The sequence below is a fragment of the Candoia aspera genome, chromosome 2 (assembly GCF_035149785.1).
Source record: "Candoia aspera isolate rCanAsp1 chromosome 2, rCanAsp1.hap2, whole genome shotgun sequence".
NCBI classification, from domain to species: domain Eukaryota; kingdom Metazoa; phylum Chordata; class Lepidosauria; order Squamata; family Boidae; genus Candoia; species Candoia aspera.
Window position 1 is genome coordinate 254,944,049 of NC_086154.1, and position 12,225 is coordinate 254,956,273.

A 12,225-nucleotide genomic window follows, 5' to 3' on the forward strand; every position below is an offset into this window, starting at 1 on the left:
GGGGGAAGGGAAGGCACCTCCATACACTGCCTTGCAAATACAGAGTAACTAGCCCCAATTTACGTTAGTGTTTTATTCCAATACTGTGGAATAGAGCTCCTTTACTGAACAGTACAACCAATTTTCCTGCTATTAATTTCTTTCTCATTATTGCATTTTCCTGCAGGCTTCTTATGTGAGGTTTTTCTTGTTGCCGTTTTCATGATACTGTATTTCCAAGTTAAGCTTTCTACTTTATTTTTTTTAATTTCAGGCAGAAGGAAGACGCACGCAGGAAGGAAATACGTGGTTCTTTTATTTTAATGTTACGTACGATTGCACATCTACACCACAGAGCAGCTGTGAATAACAACGATCTTTATTCTCAATTCCACATTCCTGCACTGCTATGCATGTAGCTCAGCATAAATCTATTTCTTTTACCTGCAATTGCACACCCATTAGTATGGATTTAATTCAGGATAAGCACAAGCAACAGAGTTCAGATTTCATATACTTGTCCCACAATTTTAATACTACATGCTGGTGGTGTCAGGGCTTTGGGAAAGGAGGAGAAATTTCAGATTGAAAACAGTATTTTGTCCTCTGTCATGAGATAGAGAGATGCTATAGCCTCCAAGGGAGAGGTAAGACCGGAAATTTGGGGGGGTGGGGGCTAGGAAGTGAAGCAGGGTAATTTGCAGCTGCTTATATACTACGTTAAAGGTCTTTATCCATCAGTTCTGTTCAGTTATCTAATTTGGCTGCCAATTTGCTTGCAATAAAGAAAGTTCCTGAAATGGCAGACCAGCCAAGTGTGTGGCACTCCAGTTCTCTTCCGTCCAATAGATCTGGTGAAATATTTATCAAGTTGTGCCTGCAGTGTCATAATGATCTCACTTTTTCAGCCAGCAGTAAAGTGGATATTCCAGAATTGGTCTGAGGCTTTTCAAATAAATCCCCAAACCAGAACTACCGTTGTGAGCAGGGCCGCAGCTAGGGTCTGTGTCACCTGGAGCAAACATGGATTCCGCACCCATTTTGCCCCCCCAGCACTCATTTTGGCGCCCCCCCAGCATGGCGCCTGGGGCACATGCCCCAGTTGCCCCCCCAGTTGCGGCCCTGGTTGTGAGTCGGTGTGGTCCCGTGACTTTGTGCCTTATGACCGCGTCGCTTAGTGACGGAGTTGGCAGGCAAGGACTACCTGTAGTTGCAAGCAGGATCTAAATTGCACTATTCGTTATTTACAAAATGGTTATTTTTCTGTGCAATATTCCAACAATTGTTTGAAATAATAATAATAAAGATCACCATCAGTCAATTGCAAAAGGCAGCTTTACTTGGAACAGCTTACATCCTGCGACAATACCTTTACTATTACTAAACAACAACAACTGCCTATCCCAGGTCCTTGGGAAGGACTTGATAGGTGGACAAAAATGCCAATCCAGTCTAGACATCTGGCTGTGTGATCAACCATAATAGTGTTTATTACATGGTGTGGAGCTGGACAGACTAACAGGCTCCCAGAAGGCCTCTGCATGCAAGATTAATTGTGACTGCAGCTATGAAAGATCTTCCTCAGCCTCAGTGGGTTGGCAAGTATTTGAGCCCCCATTTCTGTGAGAGACTGTGCAGAGCATCTCGGCAAGAACAGCTTCAAAAATAAAACCTTCCATAGCGTGTCTGGATTTGAAGAGTGGCGAGAAAAAAGTCCTCCACCATCAACCTGAAAATCCGGCCATCTTGACATTTGTTGACAGAACAGGAAAAAATTGTGCAACAGTCTGTGTATTGTGCAACACCATAATGTGCTTTCTTTAGGCCTGGTTTAGAATTTCTGTGAGAATCCAAGCACTGTACTTGGAAAAAACGGAACTGATTGTCTTGGCCAGCTGTGGAAATCCTGCCCGATGTGGTTTCTTTGACGGTAATACCAAGGATTTTTCAGTTTGGGGGTGCTGTGATCTTTCTAAAACAGGGTTTCTCAACCTTGGCAACTTTGGCTGGGGAAATCTGGGAGTTGAAATCGACACATGTTAAAGTTGCCATGGTTGAGAAACACCACTCTAGGTACAATAAGCAGATGGGAGAGGCTGTGACTGACTTATCCCACTCCCTGCCAAAAAACAGGATTCTTAGTCCATCGTAATGAACTCACCAGCAAAATTAGAGGGAAAAAAACCCAACGTATTTGTGATAAATGTGATTTGGGTTTTTTTTACTGTAAAACAAATAATCTCTCTTCCATCTTCTATTGACGAAGCATTGGAATTGCATAACCTATATCAGCATTCCAAATCTTACTGATTAATAGATCTGGAAACAGAATCAGCTTCACATTTGTTTCACAAACAGGTGGCACAATACATTCCTTAATTTCTTTGAGTGTGCGAAGCCACTAACTTACTAGACTTGTTGCCTTGTTCCTGCCTTGTTTGAGCAATTGTTTAAACAATTCTTTAAATTTTTCCTCTAATATTAATCAGTCGTTTATTTTCAACTTCAAATAATGCCTTAGCAAATCAAGAACTATGATACAACCATGTGTCAGAGTAGCGCTGGTATCGCAATCCACAAGTCGCATAGGAAGAAATTAGCCTGGAGTCTGTTACTTCAACTAGCCAGTTGGTCTAGTGGTTAAGGTGCTGGCCTAGAAACCAGAGTCTGTGAGTTCTAGTCTTGCCTTAGGCATGAAAGCCAGCTGGGTGACCTTGGGCCAGCCCCTCCCTCTCAGCCCAAGAGCCAATGAGGCATGGTAGGAGAGTTCTAGTCCCGCCTTAGGCCTGAAAGCCAGCTGGGTGACCTGGGGCCAGTCCCTCTCTCTCAGCCCAAGAGCCAATGAGGCATGGTAGGAGAGTTCTAGCCCCGCCTTAGGCCTGAAAGCCAGCTGGGTGACCTGGGGCCAGTCCCTCTCTCTCAGCCCAAGAGCCAATGAGGCATGGTAGGAGAGTTCTAGTCCCGCCTTAGGCCTGAAAGCCAGCTGGGTGACCTTTGTTTTATGGTGTGAAACCAAAGGTAAACCATCTTAGAGTGTTTGGTAGCACTGCATGGGTTCATATTCCAAAACAACAGAGAAGGAAAGGAGGCCCCACAACGAAGAAAGCCATCTTTGTTGGCTATGAACAAAGACAAAGGAGCTACAGGTTCATAATGGGAGAGAAATTAATAATTAGCAAAAGCGCTTCTTTTGCTGAACAAAACTGGGGGAGATTAAATTCTAGCTCTCCAGTTGAACTGACCGCCACAAGAGAACAGCAAGGACTTGCTGATGGTGATCTTTTGCCTGATGAGGACATTAAACCAGAAAAGCAAACTGAAGATCTGTCTGATGAGACAGATGCTTCTCAGGAAAGTGATAGGAGTCAAAATTTAAGCCCTGTATTACCTCGCAGATCTCAGAGGAGTAATAAAGGCGTTCCTCCATCACGTTTTCAGGCTGAAACAGTAAAGGCTTTTCACATATTCACAGAACCTGAGTCTTTAGAACAAGTGAATGCTTTACCACCTGAGATTGCAAAAATTGTCATTCTGCCATGCAACAGGAATTAGCATCCTTGAAAGACAATAAAACATGGAAACTGGTAAATCTACCTCCCAATGAACGCTGTCTGGGTTGTAGGTGGGTTTTCAAACTGAAAAGGGATGCTGATGGCAAAATCCAAAAATATAAAGCAAGGTTGGTTGCAAAAGGGTTCACTCAAAGGAAAGATTTAGACTTTGACAAGACTTTTGCACCAGTTACTAAAGGTGAATCAATTAGATTACTGTTAAAAGTTGCTGCACTGAAAGGAATGTCAGTTCACCACCACGACATTCAAACTGCATTTCTCTGTGTTGATTTAGACCACAAATTATACATGCAGCAACCCCCTGGCTATGAAAAAGGGGAGAATCTAGTCTGTGAACTGCAGAAGTCAATCTATGGGTTAAAACAAGCTGCTAGATCCTGGAACCAAAAATTAGGTGAAAAGCTGCAGAATTTTGCTTTTGAAAAAGGAAAAGCAGATCCATGTGTATATATGAAGAAAGACAAACAAGGCTGTATGTATCTGTGCATTTATGTTGATGATTTACTGCTGTTCACATCAACAGAAAAACAAAGGCTTGATTGTGAAGCCTGCATGAAAAGCCATTTCACATTAAAAAAAAAAGCCCTGGAATTATAATAAATAACCTAGGTTTGGAAAAACACAGGGAGAAGGATGGTGGCTTTCTGTTAAACCAAAGGGGAGATAATGTTAAAATAATGTGAATGGAAAGACATACAGAGTTGTCAAAGCAAATTGGTTTGCATCTTAATCTGTAGTATAAAAAGGGGAGTGTTAATGTTTCCTCCTACAGATTAAGGTTGCTATTGTATCTAATCATTTTGGCCGGGTGCAGAGGTTGAATTCAACTGCCCCCTTTTCGAATGTTAATTATTGCAAATGTTAATAATTAATGAGGCATGGTATGAGAGTTCTAGTCCCGCCTTAGGCCTGAAAGCCAGCTGGGTGACCTTGGGCCAGCCCCTCCCTCTCAGCCCAAGAGCCAATCAGGCTTAGTAGGAGAGTTCTAGTCACACCTTAGGCACGAAAGCCAGCTGGGTGACCTTGGGCCAGTCCCTCTCTCTCAGCCCAAGAGCCAATGAGGCATGGTAGGAGAGTTCTAGTCCCGCCTTAGGCCTGAAAGCCAGCTGTGTGACCTGGGGCCAGTCCCCCTCTCTCAGCCCAAGAGCCAATGAGGCATGGTAGGAGAGTTCTAGTCCCGCCTTAGGCCTGAAAGCTGGCTCGGTGACCTTGGGCCAGTCCCTCTCTCTCAGCCCAAGAGCCAATCAGGCATGGCAGGAGAGTTCTGTTAATGTTTCCTCCTACAGATTAAGGTTGCTATTGTATCTAATCATTTTGGCCGGGTGCAGAGCTTGAATTCAACTGCCCCCTTTTCGAATGTTAATTATTGCACCTGGGGGGAGGAACCTGCCCGGACTTGTTTCAGTTCCTCTTTCTCTTCTGTGCAGACATGTAGAGCTAGGTTGCTCTCAATGAGAGCCACGTCCTTTAAATATGTTTTGCTTTTGTTTTGCTTTCTGTAAATAAATTATTTTTATAGAAAGGCCTGGTGTGTGACTTTTCTGATCTCTCCTGGGCCAAAGGCTTTCCCAGCAATCTGCCAACAAGTTCTAGTCCCGCCTTAGGCCTGAAAGCCGGCTGGGTGACCTTGGGGCAGTCCCCCTCTCTCAGCCCAACCCACCTCACAGGGTTGTTGTTGTGGGGACAATAGGAGGAGGAAGGAGTACTAGGTATGTTCACCGCCTTGAGTTATTTATAAAAACAATAAAGGCGGGATATAAATTAAATAAATAAATAAATATTTACAGACTTTACTATACACTTCTATATACAAGCCAATTGTATATAGAAGTGTATACCAGCAATATACAGCAATATCCTTCTAGAAATACACACAATAACGCCCAACTCCACCTAACAATACCCCTGCCAGCATATGTTCATCTCACACTGCTTATATACATTGATACGTGCTGAGACATTTACAGACACAGTACAGGTACTAGCAATTAGCTCTCATGGGCCTTATGGGTATTCTCAGCTGTGCACTTTTGCTTTTACCTTGTTCAAACAGCCTTGTCGTTCCCTTATTCAAACAGTACAATTATCAACACATTGGGTATACCCTGACACCATAATACAAAGAACACTTTGCCATTTCCTCTTCCACTTAATGAAACGTTAATCTTTCAGCAAAGCTGCATTCAAGGACCGCTTATAAGTTTTATAATAGCATATACGTCACATGCTTTTTCTTTCAATATCAAATAATGAAGTATGAGGAAATAATCTAGCTGTTGTATTTCCATCTTTTAAGTGCCTTGTGAGCCCAGAGTAGATGGGATTCTTTGTCCTGGAAGTTTTGCCTTATAGCTGTGATTTAAACTGAACCTGAAAGAGAGTAGTAGTTGTGGAAACTGCAGAATTGCTTCCTTTGTTTAGTTCCTTCCGTTTGGGCACCTTTGCACCGTGATGTATTGGCATCGTAAAGCTGCTGTGCCATTACACACCCTGATCAGGTTGAAGGTGAACACCGCCACAGTTGTAAAGGCCGGCCTTGCTCAAGAATATCAAACGCAGAAGTTCAAAGGGCTTGTTCCGTCCACAAGCTTTGCTTTAGAGGTTCACAGAGCGCAGCGAAGTTCAGCAGGTGGAATTTTTCTCAGCTGCAGCCCTGCTGAACTTCCCTTTGTGAGCAATTCAAGCAGGGACAGGGAGTATTCTATGGAGACAAGCGTGCAATACTAACCCTTTAGATTTGACACACCGTCCATTCAGAGCTGGACTGCACCTGTCGGCCTTACCAGATAGACCAGACAGGAAACACAGCCAATCAAGCTAATTCTACCTTATTGTAAAGCTACATTAACAGAATCTTGCAAGTCTGAAAGTACAAATCTCCTGCTGTCACCTTTACAGCCTGATAACTTAAGGGTCCCTCCTGAGCCTCTTGCTCTTCCCACTATGCAGCTGTGGGCTGTGCTCCCTCTTATCGGACCATTCCCCGGGCAGCATTTCTTCGCCCTGTCTCCCAGGGTCTTTCCCACAGACCCTTACAGCACCTTCCTCCTTTTAGCAATCCTTCTTCCACCCTGCCATGCAATTACACCTCGAAAATAATGTCTTCTTTGTAACTGCTGCTAGGGTGGGGATTTTTCAGTGGGGAAGGAAAAATGAGAGAGAAGGTAATTGAGTAGAAGTAAAGTGTCCCTAAACATGGAAATACAGTAGTAGTTCTATTCTATTCTGCCTTGGTCAGCTCTGACCTTGGTACTTCATCCAGTTTGGAGCTTCATAATTTAAATAAACTGGAACAGACTCATCGGAAGGCAATGGGGATGCTCAAGTGTAGGCCTGGAAATTGAAAGCTGGGAATATTTAGCTTTGAGAAGAGAAGGAACATGATAGTACTCTAAGTACCTGAAGGGGTGTCAGGTTACAGGAAAGCTAATTCCCATCAATGTCAAGAAAAATCCAGTTCCCTAGGGAGGTGGCAGGCTCCCATAATTTGGATTTCTACACTGAACAAGAAATTGGACCTAATGACCAAATGGGAATAGAACTCCAACCTAATTTTGGGGTGGTAGAAAGTTAGACACCCCAACCACATGTTGCAAGACAGATCCTCCAAAGCTAGTTAACACAGACTTTCATTCACACTGGTGTTTCTCAAACTTAGACCAGTGTTTCTCAACCGTAGCCATTTCAAGATGTGTCAACTTCAACTCCCAGAATCCACCAGCCAGCATTGCTGGCTGGCATATTCTGGGAGCTGAAGTTCACACATCTTAAAATGGCTAAGGTTGAGAAATACTACTATAGACAAACAACAAACCTGTAGTCCCTTTCAGTTTTATGTGAAAAATGATTCATACATGCCTTAGTAACACAGTGCATGGAAAGATAAACTCCAGGGAATTCATGGACATCCCATCCATTTCATTTATTCATTTACTGTGGCCACCCATGGAAGATAACATTATGTATTGATCGGTTTATATGTCAGTTATACAATAACAACACAAAAATATAACTGATGGGCAAAAGTCAGGTTGTAAAGATTAAAACAGTTAACAATGGTTTAAAAAGTTGCGATGAAAATCAAGAGAAGTTAGATTGACAGAGGGAATGGATATGTTAACATCACTGAGCTGCTTCATGGGCAAAAGCTGCCAGATGCCGGAGAATGGTTGTCTTCTGTAAAAATTCAATCTTATGGTGTGCTTTCATTCGAAGGGGAGGATCCAAGTATTGGATAAGGGAAAGAGTATAAGGGATCTTCTTGTAGTGGCCCTCAGAAATAGCTAATGGCATTTGTTGCATCTGGAATTTTGTTAAGGCTGATTGAAGAGAGGGGCTTGTAATATATTTTGAGACCCAGTTTGGTGTAGTGGTTAAGGCACCAGCTAGAAACTGGGAGACCGTGAGTTCTAGTCCTGCCTTAGGCACAAAGCCAGCTGGGTGACCCTGGGCCAGTCTCTCTCTCTCAGCCCTAGGAAGGAGGCAATGGCAAATCACTTCCGGAAAACCTTGCCAAGAAAACTGTTGGGACTTGTCCAGGAGAATTGGACACAATTGAACAGATTTTTTAAAAAGCAATATATTTTATACATTGTTCACATTCCATCCTGGTTTTTATTACTGCATACCACACCAAGGAGAATACTCCGAGCAATTCATGGACATCCCATATGTGGATGTTTACAGCAAAAACAACTCAGCCAACTTCAGTTTTAAGGCACCTAAGACCTTTAATGGTTATAAGGTTCAGCAATTATTTTTATCTTACTGTGGACAACCCTATATTTTGTTTCCTCGGCCAAAAACAAAAAACAAGCCAAGTCTGAGCATCTGGGGCCATTCAGGAATTCTGCTTCTGAGAAACAACCCCGATGCACACAGTCCTAGGTACGTGTGGTCTTTACCACTATTGCCAAAGATGAGGCAGATGGGGCGTGTAGCCCCCATGAAGGTGGCCATTGGTGAGATCAGTGACAGATGCATCCTGCTTCTCTTTTGAAAGTCAAGCCTCCTTTGGGTCATGCTTGATTTCTGATGACTACACAGACACCCCCAGCTTTCTTGGTAAATATCAGGAAGTGCTTTGCCACTCTTAGATTTTTTTTTTCAACTTTCCAGTCTACAGTCCTAGGATTTCCAACTGGTCTCCCATCCAAAGAATAACCAGGCCCAACCCAACTTAGCTTTTTTGGACTTAGCCAGGGTCAATGACTTGTGACTACCCTTGAGGGAAATGAAACAAGAATCCAACAAGGGTGCCCAAGCTGTGATTTCCCCTTCATATGGTATTTTGAGCTCTTCATTCCCATAAGTTTCTTTTATCATGCAATTCCCCCGCCTCATTTGTGGAAGTTAGTTTGGCGGGGGATATCAACAGAGACATAGGTTTCCTTCTGCAACCCATCGATCAGAATAACCTGTTTAGAGCTAGATAACCCATTCTTCCCCAACTTGCTGGCTGAGAATTTGGAGGGCAGTTGCTCAAGAAACATGGAGAGTGCCAACCAGATTAAGGAAGACTGGCATAGTTATTAGAGAGCTGTGTCATACTGAAGAAACAACAGAAAAACATTTCCATTCATTTATACAGAAGCCTTGCCGGGACAATGATTATATGATCTTGCTGTGTTAAAGTCATGCTGAATACATTGATGTGGTAGATTTTGGCAGTGCCACTGATTCTCAGGAAGGAGGGAGCACATTCCAAGAAGGGGAAAGAGCTAAGAGGCGACATAGTCTAGGGGGCAGTTGTGGGAAAACCAACAGGTTCAGAATAGCCCCGCCCTAGAGCCTTCCCAGGTTAGGTAGAGTAGCTTTAGTCTGGCAAGATTCTGTCTGCACGGCATGAGAAAATAAAAAATTGGAGTTTGGCTGGTGGATTCTTGGTTGTCCTTGGGCTGGGCCTGACAATTGGTCCTGCTAGATGGTACTGACAAACTTCAATTCCAATAACCCTCCCCATTGCCACGTTGGCTGGGCCTACTGGAACTTTCAGTGCAGCAGCATATGGAGGACCATCCACTATAAACCCCTTCATTATAAGTGCAGATCCCCTGCTAGGGGAAGAATTCTAGTTTTGAAAGCAGAAGGAACCCAATATACTAGAGACTGATATGAAAAACAATAAAACCTATTCCTTACCCTAAGTGGAGCTTAGGGCTATTTGTTAGAGTCATAGGATTGGAAGGGACCTTGGAGATCTTCTAGTCCACCTCTTGCCTAAGACAGGATTCCTCAGACTGCCCCAGACAAATGGCGTCCAACCTTTGCTTGAAGCCTCCAGTGATAGAGCACACACAGCTTCAGGAGGCAGGCTGTTCCACTACTTGATAGCTCTCACAGTCTCAAAATTCCTCCTTATTCAGAGTCTGAATATGCCTCTGTAACACTTGCATTCACTGGTTCTTGTCCTACCTCCAGAGCTATGGAAAATAAATCCGCAACCTCTTCCCCATATCTGAAGACCATTCAGATGTCTCCCCTTAGCCTTTTTGTCTTTAGGCTAGACATACCCAGTTCCTTAAACCATTATTCATAGGATTCAGCATCTAAGACCCTCACCAAATGAATTACATTTAATTCAGAGTTGAACTGGAAATCAAATACAATATACGAATTCAGTGTTTCTCAACCTCAGCAACTTTAAGTTGTGTGGACTTCAACCCCCAGAATTCCCCAGCTAGCCATGGCTGGCTGGGAAATTCTGGGAGTTGAAGTCCACCCATCTTAAAGTCTTTGTGGTTGAGAAACTGTACCAATAGATCATCTGGCAATTTACCATAAATCTGCAAGTGTTCCTAACCCCACTTGTTTCACAACAGCATCAACTTAAAATGCCTTCCCAAGACACAAAACTGGCTGCTGAAAAAAGAGGAAAGCTTTGGGGAAAAAACAAGGGTGGATGGGTGTGTGAAAGGACTGCATTCCCCAGAGTTTTTTTGAAGCCAAGTTCCTGAGAAACCTTGACTCAAGGTCATTCTTCTTCCTTATTCCCAAAGTCACTTGTTCCACAATCATGCTGTACAGGCTTATACGGTTTACCCCTTGTGACAGGCACTATTTGATTTATCATCACAACTTCTCCAGGAGTTTATTTTATTTTTATTTTATTTTAATCCCGCCTTTATTATTTTTATAAATAACTCAAGGCAGCGAACATACCTAATACTCTTTCCTCCTCCTATTTTCCCCACAACAACAACCCTGTGGGGTAGTTTGGGCTGAGAGAAAGGGACTGGCCCAAGGTCACCCAGCCGGCTTTCAGGCCTAAGGCGGGACTAGAACTCACTGTCTCCCGGTTTCTAGCCCGGTGCCTTAACCACTAGGCCAAACTGGCTCCACAGCAGGCAGTATCACTGTATTTTATCCCCACAACGTTTGGTTGGGAGATCCACAATCACTCAGTGCTTCAAAAATCCAAAATCACCCAGTGAGATCTGCGGTATGGTCAAGTGGGGATTTAACTTGGGCTTCTCTGCTCTATGTTCAGTACTGGAACAAGAACACTGCAGTGGCTCTTATTTTGGGAAAAAGAGCTTGGGTTCCTAGTGACCAAGAAGTATTTCTCTCCTTCGTCCAGTCTGCTCCTTCCTTTTCTGAACAGATGGTTGGAGAAGCAGTCCTTGATCTCAGACAGAAGCTATTCCTCCATCTGAACTCTGCTGCTAGGGAACAGTTCAGCCAAGAAATTTACGAGGCTACCATCCTGTAACCTGGTTTTTTGGAAGAAGTCTTCTTAAACAAAATGGATCTTACTTCTGAAGAGCTCTCTATAGGAGGGTATCACAAACATGGGACTTTCAGCTATTAAAGGGTGTGTCTTACCCCTAAACTACAGAAAATTCCAGTTGCAACAGAAAACAGCCCAAAATTATTATATTTTATACCCCAGATGTATTAGATTGCACCTAAAGACTATGTTTATACATTGCACTAAATTACAATTTAACCATGGCATGCAGAATAGCTCGCAATTCGCTGGGTTCACACAAACCAAGATATGAACTACGGTTTACAAGCCGTAATGGCTGTGTTCAAACAACGTACTCAGCCAAAATCAATCTAATCCCATTACAGGTTAGTGCACTGTATGAACCAGGCCAGTGCATAACCATCTTTCGAGGCTGCCAACTATCTGTGAGTTAAACTTCGCAGGAAGGTTTTCCATTTCTGAGCAAAACCTGGAGCCAAGCCTTCCCCTCTTTCGTGCCTCCACCCTGTTCAGCTTTCTTGGAAAACCGAGCTGGTTGTGGTTAGAAGCCCAACCATCCACTGTGCAGCTGTAGCAGTGTGTTAATTTCAGGGGAAGTTTGAGTAGAGAAATGGAAGCTTTGAAAAGACTTACCCAAAAGACGAAACTGATAAACAGCAGCACGCTCTTGGACACAATCACCCCGAAATCCATGTTGCCCTTCGTATGCTTTTCCAAAAAGGAAGAGGAGAAAGGAGATCAGAAACGCAGCAGCTCGTTCTTGACTAAGAAAGTAACTAGAACCAGTTACTGGCCATGCAACGAACTTCTTTGGCCCCTCTGGGACTCTGAGCTGAGTTCTGCCAGTTATCACATGATGCGCTCCTAACTTGCTATTTCCTGGACGATGAAAAACAACACCTTACTGTAACTTCATCTTCCTCCCTCATCACTATGACTAACAAGGCTACCACAAACTTGCTA

The 12,225-nt window shown here is 43.4% G+C and overlaps 1 protein-coding gene across 1 annotated transcript in view; it reads right to left on the reverse strand.

Annotated features, from left to right (window-relative positions):
• The window catches only part of LOC134491827 (tetraspanin-36-like), a 28,373-nt gene extending 16,351 nt beyond the window's left edge, over window positions 1–12,022 (reverse strand). The window contains exon 1 of the mRNA XM_063295828.1: window positions 11,896–12,022. Within this exon, the coding sequence (XP_063151898.1) occupies window positions 11,896–11,955 (60 nt within the window). The 5' untranslated portion in view covers window positions 11,956–12,022. The remainder of the gene's footprint in view (window positions 1–11,895) is intronic.
• Window positions 12,023–12,225: the final 203 nt, after the last annotated feature.